The sequence below is a fragment of the Plecotus auritus genome (genome assembly GCF_963455305.1).
Source record: "Plecotus auritus genome assembly, chromosome: 1".
Taxonomy (NCBI): Eukaryota; Metazoa; Chordata; class Mammalia; order Chiroptera; family Vespertilionidae; genus Plecotus; species Plecotus auritus.
The window spans coordinates 148,006,686-148,027,332 of record NC_137770.1 but is presented as its reverse complement, the minus strand read 5'-3'; the positions used below and the strand labels follow the sequence as shown (position 1 = coordinate 148,027,332).

At 43.0% G+C, this 20,647-nt stretch overlaps 1 protein-coding gene across 3 annotated transcripts in view; it reads left to right on the top strand.

Annotated features, from left to right (window-relative positions):
• The window catches only part of STAM (signal transducing adaptor molecule), a 93,006-nt gene that overhangs the window by 18,112 nt on the left and 54,247 nt on the right, over nt 1–20,647 (top strand). For all 3 annotated transcript variants that reach the window (XM_080682252.1, XM_080682254.1, XM_080682253.1), the window contains exon 2: nt 1,984–2,068. In XM_080682252.1, the coding sequence (XP_080538378.1) occupies nt 1,984–2,068 (85 nt within the window). The remainder of the gene's footprint in view (nt 1–1,983; nt 2,069–20,647) is intronic.

Genomic DNA, 20,647 nt, shown 5'->3' with positions numbered 1-20,647 from the left:
TTGCTTTTCAGTTTTGGAAGTTTCTATTGACATATTTGCAAGTTTAGAGATTCTTTTCTCAGTCATGTCCAGTCTACTGTAGAGCTTATCAATGGCATTCTTAATTTTATTCTATTGTTCAGCTCTAGTATTTTTCTTTGATTCTTTTTTAGAATTTTCATCTCTGCTTACATTGCCCATTTGTTCTTGCATACTGTCTCATTTTTCCATTAGAACTCGTAGCATATTAATCATAGTTTAAAACATTCCTGGTCTGATAATTCCAACATTCCTGCCATGTCTGAGTCTGGTTCTGATGTTTGCTCCGTCTTTTCAGATTTTTTGCTTTATAAGTGTGCATTAATGAAAGTTAGACATAATGTACTAGATAAAATGAACACCAGCCCTTAGTGGTCTGGTGGTAAGGTATCAGAGGGAAAGCATTCTGTATTCCTATAATTGGGTCTCAGTCTTTTAGTGAACCTCTGCCGCTGGAGTGTGAATTTTTCACATGCTTATCAGTATCTCCTGTACCCCTCAGGTGGAACAGGGTGGCCAGAGTGGGCTGGAGTTGGGTTATTTCCCTTACCTAGGTGGGTTAATCTCTAATAAAATCCTAGTTGGTTAGGTGCTGGTAAATAGTTTCTCTTGAGAGTAGTAGGTCTTACTAAGAAGAGAATGCTCTGGTGTCTTTCACAATGATTACTGTTCTCCTTCCTCTGCTGGAAAAACAAAGAAATTTTTCTCTTATGAAACTCACAAAAAAAAAGTGTGGGGGCTTCCCTATGACTGTGTACCTCTGGAGTTTGGCCCTTAGACTTGTACACACTTAGGTCCCAGCAAGTTGTTACAGTTTAAATTTTCATGCCTCTAGTGGTTTCTGGTGATGTTTCTGCTCTAAATTGTGATTCTGTGTATCCACCTGTCTGTGTTTCTAATTTGGGGGGAAGCAGTTTGCTCTGTGGTTTCACCTTTGAGGAATATATGAAAAGTTGATTATTAATTCACTTTTTTCGTGCTTTACTTGTTAGAATGGAGTGATGACTTCTAACTCCCTTACATGTTGGACAGGAAACCAAAAGTTGGTACCTGTGTCTCAACTGTGTCTGGTGTCTCCTTGCCTAGAAAATCTTTGCTTTACCGCCAGAAAACAAACCTTCACTCATTTTTTTAGGTCGAGGAGAAATGGTTGCTAAAGCTCTTGAGTAAGAAAGGCAAAGTAGGGACCTGTCTACATTTCAAACAGCATTAACCCTTAACCAATTTACATTTAACTTTAAATCTTCTTTATTCTTCACTCGCAATTTCAGACTTCCTTTTGCTACCAATATTTGAATTTTCTGAGAATTCAGTGGTGTAAAACAGGCTGGTTCTTACACTTTTTTTCTTACTGCCAATATACGATCCACCTTTCTTGGTCTTCTACATTGTTATATAGCTTTTGAGGTATTGTTGCTATTATTGCTTCTCATGTTTTCCCTCTCTTGATATCTTTAATTTGTCAAGTTTTTATTTAAGGGAAATATTCAGTTAAAGCTTGTTTTTCTTTTGTTCAATTTCTTCTTATCAGAACCCAAAACCAAAACTAAATAATTAATTTAATTCCCTGAAACATTTTATAGAGATTTGCCTATGTTCATTCACTGGCAAGTAAAGCTAAGAATTATTTGATAATGAAATGATTTCTTCTTTTTATCTTGATATCTTCAGAGAGAGAGATAGACCTGTATATAATTATTTTAAAAAAGAAAAATCAATGGCATATTTTTTATACAAAGTAAAAGCAACTGAAATGTGAATGGGGAAAATAATTGTGATAGGTAATAAAGGTGCCCTTCTTTTTAAAGATGGACTTGAACATCTCATCAGTCAGACTGCTGGCAATTACTATGATTTGTTGTTGATACTTGATTGTACTACAATTTGATGATTTGAGTCTGATTACTTACCCCTTAAAGATTTTTAAAAAATACTATTTCTGCAATTTCTTTTCATAATTTACAGAGAAAGCAACTAGTGAGATGAATACTGCTGAAGATTGGGGTCTCATTTTGGATATTTGTGATAAAGTCGGTCAGTCTCGCACTGGGTAAGTATTGCAAAATTTCAAAGAACTTTTATTCATTTGTCCTTTTTATTAATATGAATACAACAAAGATAAGAAGGTGGAACATATTACAATTATAATTTATTTTAAAAGAGGATGTTTTTCCTAGAAGAATTTGAAGAATCATCCTATTTAGGTTACTTCTTAAAACCAGTTAGAGCAGTGGGCGGCAAACTGCGATTCTATTGACTAATGAGTTTGCCTACCACTGGGATAGGGGCTTAATCACAAGGAACAAGAACAGCCTGTAATTATTGGAATGGAGAGTCTAGAGTAACATGACTGGTAAAAATGTTGCCACTTTAATTAATCACTCTTTCCTCCTGAAATCTAGCTTTTTTTCCAAGTCATTAGGGATTTCTCAGTTACAAAGTTTGATGGTCATTTCTGAGTTCTTTTCTTTGTCACATCTGCAACATACTACCACCCAACTGATCAATGACTACTGAAAGAGGCACTTAAGGGAAGTAGAACCTTAAACTTTTTGGCATATGTGCTTTTGGGAAACACAACTTTCAAGCAGTTCAGTGAGCAGATTAACTGGTATATATATTAATGTTTTTCTTATTCCTGGGCTAATAATGTCTAGGTATTAGCAGCCTTACCCAAACATGTTGTCTTATTCATGTACTTTCATGTGAAAAATGTTAAGGAGCACTATTGCATTATACTTGATTCTGGTGATCTTAACCTCTGATGTACCTTCTTTTGGCTGTTGTTCTTTCCCTTCTAAATATAGATAGTTTCTTAAACTCTTTTTGATTTATTTTTTTCCCTTAGCATCATTTTCTTTTCTAATATTTTTTTCTTTTAAAATCTGACAACTTCCAGGAAACGTGTATTTTCAGCTCTAATTTTGTACCCAATCACTATTTCTGTGGACACAGCATTATCTGTATACTAGAGGCCCGGTGCACGAAATTGGTGCACAGGGGGGTGGGGGGTCCCCTCAGCCAAGCCTGCACCCTCTCTAATCTGGGATCCCTCTCACAATCCAGGACCGCTGGCTCCTAACTGCTCACCTCCCTGCCTGCCTGATCGCCCTTAACTTCCCCTCCTGCCGGCATGGTCGCCCCCAACAGTCCCCCCCCCGTCGGCCTGGTTGCCCCCAACTGTCCCCCCCGCCGGCCTAGTTGCCCCTCACTGCCCCCCGCCCCCCCGCCAGCCTGGCTGCCCCCTTCTGCTGGCCTGGTCGCCCCAAATGACCGCCCTGCTGGCCTGGTTGCCCCAACTCCCCCCACCCGCCGGACTGGTCACCCCCAACTGCCCCTCTGTTGACCTGGTCACCCCCAACTCCCCCTACCCGCTGGCCTGGTCACCCCTCACTGCCCCCCTTGCCTGCCTGGTCACCCCCACTGTCCCCCTCTGCCGGCCTGGTCGCCCTAACTGCCTCTTCTCCTCCTCCCCCCCGCTGACCTGGTCGCCCCTAACTCCCCCTCCCCCCCGCTGGCCTGGTCATACCCAACTGCCCCCGTCAGCCTGGTCACCCCCAACTCCCCCCACCCGCCGGCCTGGTCACCCCCAACTGCCCCTCTGTTGGCCTGGTCACCCACTACTTTCCCTACCCGCTGGCCTGGTTACCCCTCACTGCCCCCCTTGCCTGCCTGGTTGCCCCCAACTGCCCCCCTCTGCCGGCCTGGTCACCCTAACTGCCTTCCCTCCTCCCCCCGCTGGCCTGGTCGCCCCTAACTCCCGCCCCCGCTGGCCTGGTCGCCCCCAACTCCCCCCACCTGCTGGCCTGGTCATGCCCAACTGCCCACCCTGCCGGCCTGGTTGCTCCCAACTGCCCCCACTGCTGGCCGGGTCGCCCCACGCAGCCTGCTCTTTAATCATTTGGTCATCCCTCACTAACCCCCTGCCGGCCTGGTCGCCCCATGCAGCCTGCTGTTCACTCGTTTGGTCATCCCTCACTAACACCCCTGCTGGCCTGGTTGCCCCATGCAGCCTGCTGTTCAGTCGTTTGGTCGTTCCTCAGTAACACCCCTGCTGGCCTGGTCGCCCCATGCAGCTTGCTGTTCAGTCGTTTGGTCGTCCCTCACTAACCCCCCTGCCGGCCTTGTTGCCCCACGTAGCCTGCTGTTCGGTTGTCGGTCCAGTTGTTTCGGTCGTAATGGCTCCTGGCTTTTTATATATCCTATCGAATAAAAGAGTAATATGCAAATTAACCATCACTCCGCTACACTCGCAAGCCACGCCCACCAGCCAATCAGGAGCGAATATGCAAATAAGCCCAACCAAGATGGCTACAGCCACAGAGAGCAGGAGGGAGGCTTGGGTTTCCCCGGCAATGGAGGAAGCCAAGCTTTCCGCCTGCCCTTGCCGGCCTAGGCTTCCACTCAAGGCTGCAAAGTTTCATGATAGAAGATACATAAATCCAAACAGAAATGGTGGCAGCCACGGAGCTGGAAAGAGCAGGAGGCTAGGGTTGCCCCTGGTGATGGAGGAAGCCAAGCTTTCCGCACACCCTGGCAGGACCAGGCCTCCGCTTAGGGCTACAAAGTTTCAATTACAGAAGATACATAAATCCCAATAGAAATGGCTGCCGCCACGGATCAAGCAGAAGGCTTGGCTCCACTCCAGGCTACAAAGTTTCAATTGTAGAAGATAAATAAACCCCAGATACCAGGGCCTCCTCTTGGGTCGCCAGGGGGTGTGGCCGGCCTGCAAACCACCACAGGCCCCTCTCCCAGGCCGCCCCACGCCCCAAGGGAACCCCCACCCTGATCCAGGACACCCTTCAGGGCAAACCAGCTGGCCCCCACCCATGCACCAGGCCTCTATCCTATCTAATAAAAGAGTAATATGCAGATTGACCATCACTCCAACACACAAGATGGCTGCCCCCATGTGGTCAAAAATCCTGCCCCCATGTGGACACAAGATGGCCGCCACAAGATGGCCAGCAGGGGAAGGCAGTTGGGAGGGACCAGGCTTGTAAGGGAGGGCAGTTGTGGGCGATCAGGCCATCAGGGGAGGGCAGTTGGGAGGGACAAGGCCTGCAAGGGAGGGCAGTTGGGGGCTATCAAGCCTGCAGGGAGGGCAGTTAGGGGTGACCAAGCCGACAGAGGAGGGAAGTTGGGGGCAACCAGGCCTGCAGGGAAAAGCAGTTGGGAGGGACCCAGGCCTGCAGGGGAGAGCATTTGGGGGGTACCAGGTCTGCAGGGGAGGGCAGTTGGGGGGGAACCCAGGCCTGCAGGGGAGAGCAGTTGGGGGGGACAAGGCCTGCAGGAGAGGGCAGTTAGGGGTGACCAGGCCTGCAGGGGAGGGCAGTTAGTGGTGACCAGGCCTGCAGGGGAGGGCAGTTATGGGAAAACAGGCTGGCAGGGGAGCAGTTAGGCATCAATCAGGTTGTCAGGGGAGTGTTTAGGGGGTGATCAGGCTGGCAGGCAGAAGCAGTTAGGAGCAATCAGGAAGGCAGGCAGGCGAGCAGTTGGGAGCCAGCAGTCCTGGATTGTGAGAGGGATGTCCGAACGGGCAGTCGGACATCCCTCGAGGGGTCCCAGATTGGAGAGGGTGCAGGCTGAGCTGAGGGACACACATCCCTGTGCACGAATTTCGTGCATTGGGCCTCTAGTTAGGATATAAAAGGCTAAGTGACTGACCGTCCATCCGACCAACCGGCCGGCCGGTACATATGACGTGCACTGGCAGTTTAAGAATAAACGTTGACTTGACATGCGCGATACATATAAAGTTCTTGCTGGTGCCAATCGCACACAATGCCAGAATGTATCTGAAGACCAACTATTGGCACAACGTGCCTCTGAATCTGAAATTAATTTCCTTTCAATTGCACGAATCCGTGCACTGGGTCACTAGTTTCTGGATAGTCATGCTCTATAAGCCTTAGTCTTGCCATCTGTAAACCTGACCTTGTGTCTCTTTTATCTTTAAACTTACTTTCCCTCCTTTGTTTCCCGTTTCCGTTAATGAAAAAATTATTCTTGTATTTGCACTTAAAACCTTAGTTCCTGCCACATTTATTTTGTTACCCAGCTCTGTAAATCTGCCTCCATAATATCCCTCAGAATGTTGGTGTTATAAAGTCTCCTTAGTTAAAATCTTGAACTTGGCCAAATCAGTTGGGAGCAGTTTGTCTTCAAGTTCTTGTTATCCCTTCACTTTAGCCTTTTTAGGCCCCTGCTGTGCTCTCTCTGTCAGGTTCCCAAAAATGTGGCTTCCAGAGCTGGCCTTATCCATGCCCTTTATTGTATTTACTAGTGGCCCGGTGCACGAAATGCGTGCACATTAAAAGGGGATTAATTAGAGGAAATAATTTAATATTGCTATTTGCCCTTTCTCTGTAATAGAAGTGTCAGAGATGAAAGAAAATTAGTAAAATGTATATGAAAACCTTCCTCCTGTCAGAGTCTGGAGTGCACCACGGGACCCAGAGTCAAGTCCCCACCCACCCACATGCTCCTCAAAATTGCGTGAGACCCAGACCCGGCCGCCCCCCCCCCCCCCCATTGGGCAAGATCCAGACCCAGCCAGTCCCACTGTTGTCAAGCCCTGCCAGGCAGGGGACATAGCCTCAGGTCCCCTGGCCTGGCGCCAGGACGGGGGGCGTGGCCTGAGGTCCCCCAGCCCAGCCCAGGGCAGGGGGTGTGCCTTGAGGTCCCCCGTCAAGTCCCGCCAGGTGGGGGACACAGCCTGAGATCCCCTAACAAGCCCCGCTGGGTGGGGGACATGGCCTGAGGTCTCCTGTCAAGCCCTACCAGGCGGGGGGGGGGGGGGGGGGGCGCAGCCTCAGGTCCCCCGGCCTGGCACCAGGAGTGGGGCACAGCCTCAGGTCCCCCGTCAAGCCCCACTGGCAGGGGGTGCAGCCTCAGGTCTCCTGTCAAGCCCCGCTGGGCAGGGGGTGCGGCCTGTGTTCTCCCAACCCAGCACTGGGGGTGCACCTTGAGGTCCCCCGTCAAGCCCTGCCAGGTGGGGGACACAGCCTGAGGTCCCCTGTCAAGCCCTGCCAGGTGGGGGGCGTGCGGTCTGAGGTCCCCTGTCAAGCCCTGCTGGGTGGGGGGCGCGGCCTGAGTTCGCCTGTCAAGCCCTGCCGGGTGGGGGGTGCGGCCTGAGGTCCCCCCGCCTGGCGCTGGGGCGGGGGGAGCTCCTCAGGTCCCCTAGCCCAGCACCAGGACAGGAAGTGCACCTTGAGGTCCCCTGTCAAGCCCTGCCAGGTGGGGGGCATGGCCTGAGGTCCCCTGTCAAGCCCCACAGGGGCGGGGGAGGGCGTAGCCTCAGCTCCCTGCTGATTGCTCATTAAGGCTCCTATGGGAACTTGGCCTCAGCTGTGGGTGCAGCCATCTTTGTGATAGAGTAATGGTCAATTAGCATATTCCCTCTTTATTAGATAGGATTTTTAGTATACGAAGTCTTGTTTTTCCTGACCTTGTAAGTTCCTTAATATAATTGAAATTTAAGTAGCTACTTTGTGCTACATATCTATTCCTTTTTCTGTGTTTCTGTTGCCTCCCCTCCCCCGCTTACTTGAGATATTCTTTACCATGCCTAGATTTGTGGCATTTCTTTTCACTTCCATCTGCACCATTCTTTTCAACTTAAGCTTTTCAACCTTAGTTTGGTGTTTTTGGTCATTCTATTCCTTCAGTATGGGATATTTTCTTCTACCACTTCCTATCTTTGTGTCTCATATCCTTCCAGACCCAATATAGATATTATTTCTTTAACAAAGCTTTTCCTTACCACCTTTACTGAAAATCATATTATGGTTCTCTGAATCCTTAAAGCACTATACCAAAACTATTCTTACTTGTTTTGCCTTTTAAAATAGTAATTTATATTTATTTAATAAACTTAGATTTATAGAATGAAAGGTTCATGAATTTTTGTTATACAGAGGAAAAGAAGCAAGTTAGCTTAGTGGTTGAGAGCATGGATTTGGGGTGAGACTGCCTGGGTTCAAATCCTAGCTATTACCCCCTAACTATTTATATTGGGTAAGTAACTTACCTTTCTAGTTTGAAACAAAATGAAAATCTTATCTTCTTCATAGAGGGCTTGTTTTGAGTATGTGCCAGGTACTATTATAAACAGTACATATACATAGTATGTATGTGTAGTACATACATATATTTATAAACACTGTAGTGTAAACACTACATATACATAGTATGTATGTGTAGTGTTTATAATAATACCTGGCACATAGTTAAATGGGTACACCTCTGCTTCTTTTTGATTAAAGTCATATTTTGTGAAGTTTGTTGAGGAGTGAGTATCAACCTAGCCCCATCCCTGTATATTTTGAAGATAAAACTTTTATCTAGCATTTCAGTACCTGAGTTTTCACTCAGTTGGTTTTCTTTTATCTTTACTCTGGTGTTCTTCATATTATAGATATTTTTATGATAATTTGTTTAGTTGCTTGACATGAAAAGACAAACTATTTGTCTAGAAATAATCCATATTTTTCTAGTTAAAAATAAATTTCTAATTCTTTTGAAATTCTGTATGAAGTACAATAAAGATGAAGAGATCACTTTCTTTTTTTCTTCATGTTAACATTATCGTACTAGAAACATATTTCTTTTCCGTTTTTTCTTGTGATGAGAACTTCTAAGATCAACACTCTTAGCAACTATCAAATATACAATACAGTATTGTAACTATACTCACCATGCCATACAGTACATCCTCAGAACTTACTTGTCTTATAACTAGAAGTTTGTACCTCTGTTCTCTATTTCTGTTAGTTATATTCCACATATTACTGAGATCATACAGTATTTGTCTGATGATTCATTTCACTTAGCATTAATGCCCTCAAGGTTCATCCACATTGTCCACATATATTTAAGATGTACTAATAGTTTTAAAAAACTCTTTTATTTGTCTTTTTAAAAAAATCCAGTATCAGTAAGTTTAGACACATGCTCATTTTTTTATATTTTTCAAATTTAGACAACATACTTTAGTATATTCCTTAATATTTCAGTTATCCTTTGGGGATTTTAATTGACATTATGATAAATCTATAAATTAGGCAGCATTTTCAGCTTTGCTAATTTAAATAATGAAGGGTGGTTCTATTTGTCCTTCATTTTTTCCCCTTTCTTTTTCCTTCTTTTTCTTTTTTTCCTTCCACTTATTTTTTATTTTTGCTCTCTTGACAGTTATGGCTCCCTATTTCCTTTAAATTAGGGGTGGGAAACATCCAGCCTGAGGGCCATGTAAGGCCGGCAAAAGCATTTGGTCTCGTCCTGCCAAGGCATTAGGGGTGAGTTAATTAAATGTTTGACCAAATACAGCAGGCTAATTTTTAAATTAATAATTTTGTATGGCCCACAAATCCTCCTATGTAATAAAAGGCTAATATGCAAATCGACTGAACAGCAGAACAATTCGGTCGCTATGACGTGCACTGACCAACAGGGGCAGACGCTCAGTGTAGGAGCTGCCCTCTGGTGGTCAGTGCACTCCCACAGGGGGAGCGCCACTCAGCCAGAAGCTGGGCTCATGGCTGGTGAGTGCAGTGGTGGTGGCGGGAGCCTCTCCCGCCTCTGTGGCAGCGCTAAGGATGTCCGACTAACGGCTCCCAGACTGCAAGAGTGCGCAGACCAGGCCGAGGGACCCTCCCCCACCCCCACCCACAGGGCGCAGAATTTTGTGCACTGGGCCTCTAGTGATGTTATAAATATCCAAATGGCCCTTGGCAGAGAAAAGGTTGCCCACCCCTGCTTTAAATCCTTATTAATTATTTGTGTAAATGTAGTATTTCTTTACAGCTTTTGTTAATAATGAATTGTTTGAAAAGGATTAAATAATAATTGTGATATCATTCTAATATTATTAAAGTTTTTTAAAAGTCAAACCCTCAATATTCTTGTGTGTGATTTCTCTTTAAGAATGTTTTACATAACCATCAGGACCACATTTTGACCTTTGCTTTCCTGGGTCCCTTTCTCTATTAAAAAATAGTAAAAATATTTTATGATTGTATTGTTGTAAAGACAAGTATATTATACATTAAAACATATCCTTTTACCTAAAAGTTCTTTATTTTCTTTTAAAAAATTAAAACATTTTTGTGTACCTCTAATATTATTGTGAGCCCTAGGCATAGTGCCAATGTGCCTAAGGATAGTATTACAGAATTGAGTTATACTTAGTAATAGTTATACTCAGGTCAACTTAGTAATAGAAAATTATGAAGGGTTTTTTGGGTTTTTTTAAATGACCAATAAGCTATGGGGTACTAAGGGAGGAGATACTAATATGTAATTTATTTGTTGGTTTATTTGTTTTTGTGGTAAATATACAGGTTCGTGTCATTTGGTATGTTTGCATTGTGTGATCATCACTGCTACCCAGCTCTAGAGCTTTTTATTATCCCCAGCCAATCTCTTTAGCTATTAAACAACTTTCCATTCTCCCTTCCTCCAGCATCTGAAAACCACTTATAGTTTGTTTTTAATCTTTTAAATCATTTTATAGTTAATGTGTATGAAAAACTTATGGAGATCCATCTGGTTTATGTTATTAGGAACCTATATACTCATAGGATGTCTCCCCCAAAATGTATATACATTTTAACAGCTGATAAACTCACTAATATTCACTCCTTTTCAGGAAATAATGGGTACTAAGCCAGACTAAGCTTTGAACAAGGAAAATTTATCCTAAAGTGCCACTAGACTTTTTAAAAATGGGTATACATAAAAGATAAAGTTTATGGTACAAAACTGGCAACAGTTGACAGATTGAGGGCACACATACCAATGAAATGATTGATGTTTCCAGATCTATTGCTTTGTGTTATCAATAGTGCCTGGACCAGAATGGTTATCAGTTTAAAAACAGGCATTGACAAAAAAATTGTTCATTTCTGTAGATTCTTTTAAATTGTGAAAATGAACTGTATGTTAGTAAACACTGAGTTTATAGTCATTCAAAGTGCATATACATTTTTTGGGGGTACACCCTGTATGTTTAGATATGGGTTGCTGATGGTAGCATAAGAATATTGAACAATTATTGTAGGTTGTCAGTGAGGTATTATAGATACCTGGTGTGCTTTAAAGAAGACTGAGACATGTAATTGGTGTGAGAGAGGAAAGGGAACATCAATTTTCCTGATACAAATTTAGACAGGGTAGGTTAATGTAGAGGGAAGTTATATATTGCAATGCAATTCATAAGTTTATTTTTATAGGCAATAGTCTAGATTTTTTTAAAAAGCAGTATTACCATTTGGTGTTAATCTGTAATTTTATAAAACGTATAGCTCCCTTTAAGAGGGATTTAGGGATGATGAAGGGGACTTTTGGAAAAACATTTCTTGTTCAGTAAGATTTTTAAAAATAAAAATGATATGTAACAAGTAACGTATTATAGAATTATATAATGCATAAATACAATAATTTATTTTAAGTTTTTCTTCCCTAAGGAAATAATTTTTAAAAATCCTTTGGCCTACCTAGCCCTGACCGGTTTGGCTCAGTGGATAGAGCGTTGGCCTGCAGACTGAAGGGTCCCAGGTTCGATTCCGGTCAAGGGCATGTACCTTGGTTGTGGGCACATCCCCAGTAGGAGGTGTGCAAGAGGCAGCTGATCAATGTTTCTCTCCCATCGATGTTTCTAACTCTCTATCCTTCTTCCTTCCTCTCTGTAACAAATCAATAAAATATATTAAAAAAAAACTTTCTAAAAAAAATCCTTTGGCCTATTCTTCCCTTCCCTTCCCTTCCCTTCCCTTCCCTTCCCTTCCCTTCCCTTCCCTTCCCTTCCCTTCCCTTCCCTTCCCTTCCCTTCCCTTCCCTTCCCTTCCCTTCCCTTCCCTTCCCTTCCCTTCCCTTCCCTTCCCTTCTCTTCCCTTCCTTTCCCTTCCTCTTCCCTTCCTCTTCCCTTCCTCTTCTTTTATTTTATTTTTTTTTGTTACAGTAACCTGTTTTGGAGCTCTGGTAGTTTGGAAAATGTTCTGAAGTTTTCAGGGGAAAAAAAGAACCATTATTGTGAAATTCTCTTTAGTCAGGACTATGACTCAAAAACATGGCTCCCAGTGGTGTTTTGAAAATCTCTCCTTAATTCTTCCTCTCTTAAAAAAAAGTTGCTGTTCTGTTCTTTAAATCATACACACCGTATTTGTTGATTTAAAAATTTATAGTATCCTATATAATAAAGAGGTGATATGCAAATTGACCATCACTCCAACACACAAGATGGTCGCCCCCATGTGGTCAAAGATGGCCACCCCATGTCGACACAAGATGGCCAGCAGGGGAGGGCAGTTGGAGGGACCAGGCCAGCAGGGGAAGGCAGTTGGGAGGGACCCAGGCCTGCAGGGGAGGGCAGTTGGGGGCGACCAGGCCTGCAGGCGAGGGCAGTTGGGGGGACCCAGGTCTGCAGGGGAAGGCAGTTGAGGGGACCCAGGCCTTCAGGAGAGGGCATTTGGGGGGACCAGGCCTGCAGGGGAGGGCAATTAGGGGGAACCAGGCCTGCAGGGGTGGGTAGTTGGGGGCGGGGACCAGGCCTGCAGGGGAGGGCAGTTAGGGGTGACCGGGCTGGCAGGGGAGGGCAGTTGGGGGGAACCAGGCCTGCAGGGGAGGGCAGTTAGCGGGGACCAGGCCTGCAAGGGAGGGCAGTTGTGGGGGACCGGGTCGGTAGGGGAGGGCAGTTGGGAGCAACCAGGCCTGCAGGTGAGGGCATTTGGGGGGACCAGGCCTGAAGGGGATGGCAGTTGGGGGGGACTAGGCCTGCAGGGGAGAGCAGTTAGGGGGGACCAGGCCTGCAAGGGAGGGCAGTTGTGGGGGACCGGGTCGGTAGGGGAGGGCAGTTGGGAGCAACCGGGCCTGCAGGTGAGGGCAGTTGGCGGGACCAGGCCTGAAGGGGATGGCAGTTGGGGGGGACTAGGCCTGCAGGGGAGGGCAGTTAGAGGGAACCAGGCCTGCAGGGGTGGGTAGTTGGGGGCGGGAACCAGGCCTGCAGGGGAGGGCAGTTAGGGGTGGCAGGGGAGGGCAGTTGGGGGGAACCAGGCCTGCAGGGGAGGGCAGTTAGGGGGGACCAGGCCTGCAAGGGAGGGCAGTTGTGGGGGACCGGGTCGGTAGGTGAGGGCAGTTGGGAGAAACCGGGCCTGCAGGTGAGGGCAGTTGGGGGGACCAGGCCTGAAGGGGATGGCAGTTGGGGGGGACTAGGCCTGCAGGGGAGGGCAGTTAGGGGCATTCGGGCCGGCAGAGGAGGGCAGTTAGGGGTGACCACGCTGGCAAGGGAGAGCAGTTAGGGGTGACTGGGCCAGCAAGGGAGGGCAGTTGGGGCCAACCAGGCCTGCAGGGAAAGACAGTTAGGGGCGAACAGGACTGCAGGGGAGGGCAGTTGGGGGTGACCAGGCCTGCAGGGGAGGACAATTAGTGGCAACCAGGCTGGCAGGGGAGGGCAGGGGTGACCAGTCTGGCAGGGGAGGGCAGTTAGGGGCAATCGGGCCGGCAGGGGAGCAGTTAGGTGTCAATCAGGCTTGCAGGGGAGTGGTTAGGAGGCAATCAGGCAGGCAGGCAGGCAGGCAGTTGGGAGCCAGGGGTCCTGGATTGTGAGAGGGGTCCCAGATTGGAGAGGGTGCAGGCTGGGCTGAGGGACACACCCCCACTCCCAGTACATGAATTTCGTGCACCGGGCCTTTAGTTTTTATATAATAAAAATGCCCTTTTTTGCTTTTAAAATAGAAACATTCACATGGCTCAAACATTAAAACAACTTGAAAGATGAACATTGATAAACCTCCTATCCTCCCCACCCCCATCCTCTAAGGCAGTGGTCGGCAAACTGCAGCTCACAAGCCACATGCTGCTTGCGAGCCGCGGTTTGCTGCTCTGTTGACTAATGAGTTTGCCGACCACTGCTCTAAGGTAACCACTTTTGTTTCTTTTATATCAGTTCATTGTTTCTTTACACACATATGAATATATTGCCCCCATTCGTAGACAATAGGCATATTGTATATACTATCCTACATTTGTAATTAATATATCCTATTAGTCTAAGAAATGTATTTCCTCTAATGTCAATTAATATATTGGTTGTAAAAACTGAAAAATTTAGAAATAATTTTCTAGTTTAGCATTAGTTTTGATTAGTGGCATGTAAAATATTTAACATTCTTTAATAATTATTAAAATTATTATTTTAAATATATCAATTTCAGGAAACCTAATAGATGTAATTCATGTTTGCCTCATATAGATAATAAGGTTTTTTAAAAGCCTGAAGTGTTTGAATATGCTAGACTTAAAACCTTAGAAACATTCTGAAAATTTTTTTCTAACTTCCTGAGATATTCACATGATTTTTAGTGTGCAGTTCCAGTGTATGAGTAATTACTCAAAAATGCCTAGCCACTGAGGTCATATGATGAACTGAAAAGTCTGTTTAGAATCAAGAGAACTTTCAGAATGATAGTAGCAGTTTAACATGTCTTCACATATTAAAAATATCTTTGTCTGTTAGTTTTGACTGATTTGTTTATATTATATGTAAAAAATGTGAGCATAGGTAATAGGTTAAACATACCAGAGTTAAAATTAAAGTTCTGTAATTGACTGCCAGATTAATTTGTGCTATTTTATATTTTAACTGTCTTTGCTTAAAGATATGGTTGACTGAAGGTGGAAAATGTACCTTTTTTTTTTTTTTAACTTGGCTAAGAGCTCAATTTAGGTTGTAAGGTTTGATTTATTCAGACAGAATTAGAAGGATAAAATAGTAGTCATTTTGTGAAAAATATAAATATAAGTCTTTTGGAAAGAGTTTGTTAAAAATGTTTTTCATTGGATCTCTAATGTCCTGTCCTGGACCTGGGCTATGACTTTTTCTGACCTTCAACTGGAGGTTGATAGAATACTATATTCCTGTTTTTTTAAGGGAAAATTAAAGTCTTCATGTTGGAAGGGCAGCATCAGGGAGAGAAATAGTTCTGTTGCAGTATATATTTTATTACAATCATATCCTCAATTTCCAGGCCTTAATTTTCAACGTCTTTTAAATGCCTTTTTAAGACTAATACCCAACATTTATTGACTGCTTATTATTTGCCAAATATTGCTTAAGTCCTTATAAACATTTTATTTAATCATCAGAGCAGGTCTAGGTACTGTAGGTTTTTCCAGTTTACAAATGAGAATCTGATCCATATTTGGGATTCTTTAATGTAATTTAAATTAAGGGAAGAGTTCCGCCAGGAATAAAATGAAAGGATTTTTTTGTAAAGCCTGATCTTGATTTCCATGTCTCTCTTACTTTCTTAACATCACAGAACTATGGTAGTTGGTTTCATTCTCTTTGCATCATCATTTTTTCTTATATTTGACAAACAGTGAGTAGTGGCTGGGCATCATGCTTTTCGTATACAGTGGTGAATAAAGCAAGCACACCTTTGCCATCAGCTGTGGTAACAGTCTACTAGTGCAAGATAGAAATAACCAGGTAAAGACAATGAGCTGAGAAGATAATGAGCAGAGTGCTTTAGTGGAGAATAGAAGGGAAACCTAACTCAATTTTTTCAGGGAAGGACAGGTGTGAGAGGATAACATTTATGCTAAGATTTTCAAGTTGAGAAGGAAACGGCTGAAAGCAGAGGTCCTAGGCAGAGAAATATCATCTACATCAGCGGTTCTCAAACTGTGGGTCACGACCCCTTTGGGGGTCGAACGACCCTTTCACAGGGGTCGCCTAAGACATCCTGCGTATCAGATATTTACATTACGATTCATAACAGTAGCAAAATTAGTTATGAAGTAGCAACGAAAATAATTTTGTGGTTGGGAGTCACCACAACATGAGGAACTGTATTAAAGGGTCGCGGCATTAGGAAGGTTGAGAACATGAATGCTGCAAAGTGGAGAATACTTGGTGCTTTCTAAGGACATGGAAGATGTAGAGTAGCTGGAGCAGAGGTGAATTGTCCTAAGTGAGCACAGAGTTGGGTATAAGAGTGAGTGAGTTAGAAACATGTAATAGTCAGAATGATTGAAATTGTGATTATAGAGTTTTCCGTTATTGGTCATGACACGGTCTAATAGAATGTGACCATGACAGTTAATAATAATAATATGGGATAGAGGAAAAAAGACAAGTTATCGGAAGCATCACTTACATTATCATTAACATCTCTGAGAGTTAAGACAGGAGTAATGTTGGAAAGAGTGACAGTGAGCCAGGAGTTAAAATCATTGAGAGATGAAGGGGCAGATGAGGTTTTCTAAATAAACTGGAACAAGAAGATAGTCTGACATAATCAGAACTGGAGTGTTTTGGGAAAGAGGAGGGGATAATGATTTGGAAGAATCAAAAAGATAAAAGAGGACCCATACATACCTCATTTAATGTAGGTATAAGAGCCCTGGGAAGACAAAAAGCCACCACTTGAGGTAGGAGTAGTATCCTCCTTGGAGAGCCAGGTTTCTGTAAGGCAAAAGGACCAAGGATAGGGCTTTTGTTGATAGTGGGCTGTGAATTCTAGAGGATACAGCTGAAAGGTTTCTGAAGTTGGTAATGGATATGCAGAGCTGTTCCATGATGGAACGGATAGTCTGGATCTTCTTGTAGGAACTGGTATAAACAAGAATAGCAGGCATAGATGTTCTCAAGTTGTCAGTTACTGGGTAGTAAGTAGAGACTTTCTCTTGACCTCTGCAGGCATAACCTTGGAGGACTGGAAAGGAGAGTAGTTGGGGCTCTCTTTTGATTCCTTTCCATAACGGTGTAGAGGTTTGAGGTGGATAGGCTTACATCAAGTCAAAAGCTCACTCTTATCCTTTGCTCAGTTGAACATCTTTTTCTGTTTTTAAGAGCTGTTTGTATTTCCTTTTCTTTTTTTTTTTTTTTTTTTAGAGTGAAGTAGTTCTTTATTTTTTTTTTTTTTTTTTGATTTTTTTTTTTTTTTCAAATTTTTATTAAGGTATTATATGTGTACATATCTTATCATTGCCCCCGACCCCCACCCCACTCCCATATATGCCCTCACCCCCCAATGTTTTGCATCCGTTGGTTACTCTTATATACATGCATATAAGTCCTTCAGTTGATCTCTTATTTCCCCCACCTCTCCCTAACCTTACCACTGTAATTTGACAGTCTGTTTGATGCTTTACTGCCTCTGTAACTATCTTTTTGTTCATCAGTTTATAATGTTTTTCATTATCCCCAAATGAGTGGGGTCATGTGGTATTTTTCTTTCATTGACTGGCTTATTTCACTTAGCATAATGTTCTCTAATTCCATCCAAGTGCCTACAAATGGTAGTAATTCCTTCTTTTTTACGGCAGCATAGTATTCCATTGTGTAGATGTACCATAGTTTTCTGATCCAGTCATCTGCTGATGGGCATTTAGGCTGTTTCCAAATCTTAGCTATTGTAAATTGTGCTGCTATGAACATAGGGGTGCATATATCCTTTCTGATTGGTGTTTCTGGTTTCTTAGGATATATTCCTAGGAGTGGGATTACTGGGTCAAATGGGAGTTCCATTTTCAGTTTTTTGAGGAAACTCCATACTGTTCTCCACAGTGGCTGCACCAGTCTGCATTCCCACCAGCAGTGCACGAGGGTTCCTTTTTCTCCGCATCCTCGCCAACACTTGTCGTTTGTTGATTTGTTGATGATAGCCATTCTGACAGGTGTGAGATGGTATCGCATTGTTGTTTTGATTTGCATCTCTCGGATAATTAGTGACTTTGAGCATGTTTTCATGTGTCTCTTGGCCTTCCTTCTGTCTTCTTTCGAAAAGCTTCTATTTAGGTCCGTTGCCCATTTTTTTATTGGATCATTTATCTTCCTTTTATTAAGTTGTATAAGCTGCCTGTAGATGTTGGAAATTAAACCTTTATCAGTGATACCATTTGCAAATATGTTCTCCCATACAGTGGGGTTTCTTGTTGTTTTGTTGATGGTTTCTTTTGCTGTGCAAAAGCTTTTTATTTTGATGTAGTCCCATTTGTTTATTTTCTGTTTGGCTTCCATTACCCTAGGGGCAGTATCACTGAAAAAGTTCTTTTGGCATATGTCTGAGATTTTGCTGCCTGTGGATTCCTCTAGTATTTTTATGGTTTCCCGTCTTATATTTAAGTCCTGTACCCATTTTGAGTTTATTTTTGTGTATGGTGTAAGTTGGTGATCTAGTTTCATTTTTTTGCATGTATCTGTCCAATTTTCCCAACACCATTTATTAAAGAGACTGTCTTGACTCCATTGTATGCTCATGCCTCCTTTGTCAAATATTAAATGCGCATATTGGTTTGGGTCGATATCTGGATTCTCTATTCTGTTCCATTGATCTATATGTCTGTTCTTGTGCCAGTACCAGGCTGTTTTGAGGACAGTGGCTTTGTAATACAGCTTGAAATCTGGTATTGAGATCCCTCCTACTTTATTCTTCTTTCTCAGGATTGCTGTGGCTATTCGGGGTCTTTTTTTATTCCAGATGAATTTTTGGAGAGTTCTTTCTAGGTCTGTGAAATACGCCGTTGGTATTTTAATGGGGAGTGCATTGAATCTATAGATTGCTTTGGGTAGTATGGACATTTTAATGATGTTGATTCTACCAATCCATGAACATGGTATGTTCTTCCATCTGTTTACATCTTCCTCTATCTCTTTTTTCAGTGTCCTGTAGTTTTCCGCATATAGGTCTTTTACCTCCTTGGTTAGGTTTATTCCTAAGTATCTTAATTTTTTTGGTGCGATGGAAAATGGGATTGCTTTTTTAGTCTCTCTTTCTGTAAGTTCATTGTTGGTGTATAGAAATGCCATAGATTTCTTGGTGTTAATTTTGTATCCTGCTACATTGCCGAATTCATTTATTAAGTCTGTTAGTTTTTTGATGGAGTCTTTCGGGTTTTTTATGTACAATATCATGTCATCTGCAAATAAGGACAGCTTTACTTCTTCTTTTCCAATTTGGATGCCTTTTATTTCTTCTTCTTGTCTAATTGCAGTGGCTAATACTTCCAGTACTATGTCAAACAGGAGTGGTGAGAGTGGGCATCCCTGTCTTGTTCCTGTTCTTAGGGGAAATGGTTTTAGTTTTTGCCCATTGAGTATGATGTTAGCTGTGGGTTTATCATATATAGCTTTTATGATGTTGAGGTATGATCCTTCTATTCCCACCTTGTTGAGAGTTTTTATCAAGAAAGGGTGTTGGATTTTGTCAAATGCTTTTTCTGCATCAATTGATATGACTATGTGATTTTTATCTCTCAATTTGTTTATGTGATGTATCACATTTATTGATTTGCGGATATTGAACCATCCTTGCATTCCTGGGATAAATCCTACTTGGTCATGGTGTATGATCTTTCTGATGTACTGCTGGATCCTATTTGCTAGAATTTTATTGAGGATTTTGGCATCTACATTCATGAGGGATATTGGCCTGTAATTCTCCTTCATTGTGTTGTCTTTATCTGGTTTTTGTATTAGGGTGATGCTGGCTTCATAGAAGGAGCTGGGAAGTGTTCCTTCCTCTTGAATTTTTTGGAATAGCCTGAGGAGGATAGGTTTTAGTTCTTCCTTGAATGTTTGGTAGAACTCTCCTGTGAAGCCGTCTGGCCCCGGGCTTTTGTTTGCCGGAAGCTCTTTGATGACTGCTTCAATTTCTTCCATAGTTACTGGCATGTTGAGCTGTTTAGATTCTTCCTGATTGAGTTTTGGAAGGTTATATTTTTCTAGGAATATGTCCATTTCCTCCAGGTTGTCCAGTTTGTTGGAATAGAGTTGTTCGTAGTATTTTTTAACAATCCTTTGTATTTCGGCGGGATCTGTTGTTATTTCACCTCTTTCATTTCTGATCTTGTTTATTTGGGTCCTCTCCCTTTGCTTCTTGGTGAGCCTGGCTAGAGGTTCATCAATCTTGTTTATCCTTTCAAAGAACCAGCTCTTGGTTTTGTTGATCTTTTGTATTGTTTCTTTGGTCTCTATGTCGTTTATCTGTGCTCTGATCTTTATTATTTCCTTCCTTCTGCTTACACTGGGCTTTTCTTGTTGCTCTTTTTCTAACTCTTTGAGTTGTTGGGTTAGGTAATTTATTACCCCTGTTTCTTGTTTTTTGCAGTAGGCTTGTAGAGCTATGAACTTCCCTCTCAAGACTGCTTTCGCTGTGTCCCATAGATTTTGGATTGTAGTGTTTTCATTGTCATTTGTTGTCATGATGTTTTTTATTTCTTCTTTGATCTCTCTGGTAACCCAGTCATGGTTTAATAGCATGCTGTTTAGTCTCCATGTGTTTGATTTCTTTGGGTTGTTTTTATTGTAGTTGATTTCCAGTTTTATGCCACTGTGGTCTGAGAAGATGCTTGATATGATTTCTATCTTCTTGAATTTGAAGAGACTTTGCCTATGTCCCAACATATGGTCTATCTTTGAAAATGACCCATGTGCGCTTGAGAAGAATGTATATTCTGTGGCTTTGGGGTGAAATGTTCTGAAGATGTCAATTAATTCCATCTGGTCTAGTGAGTCATTTAGGATTGATGTTTCTTTGCTGAGGTTTTGTTTAGAGGATTTGTCCAATGGTGATAGTGGGGTATTAAAGTCTCCTACTATGATTGTATTGCTGTCAATGTC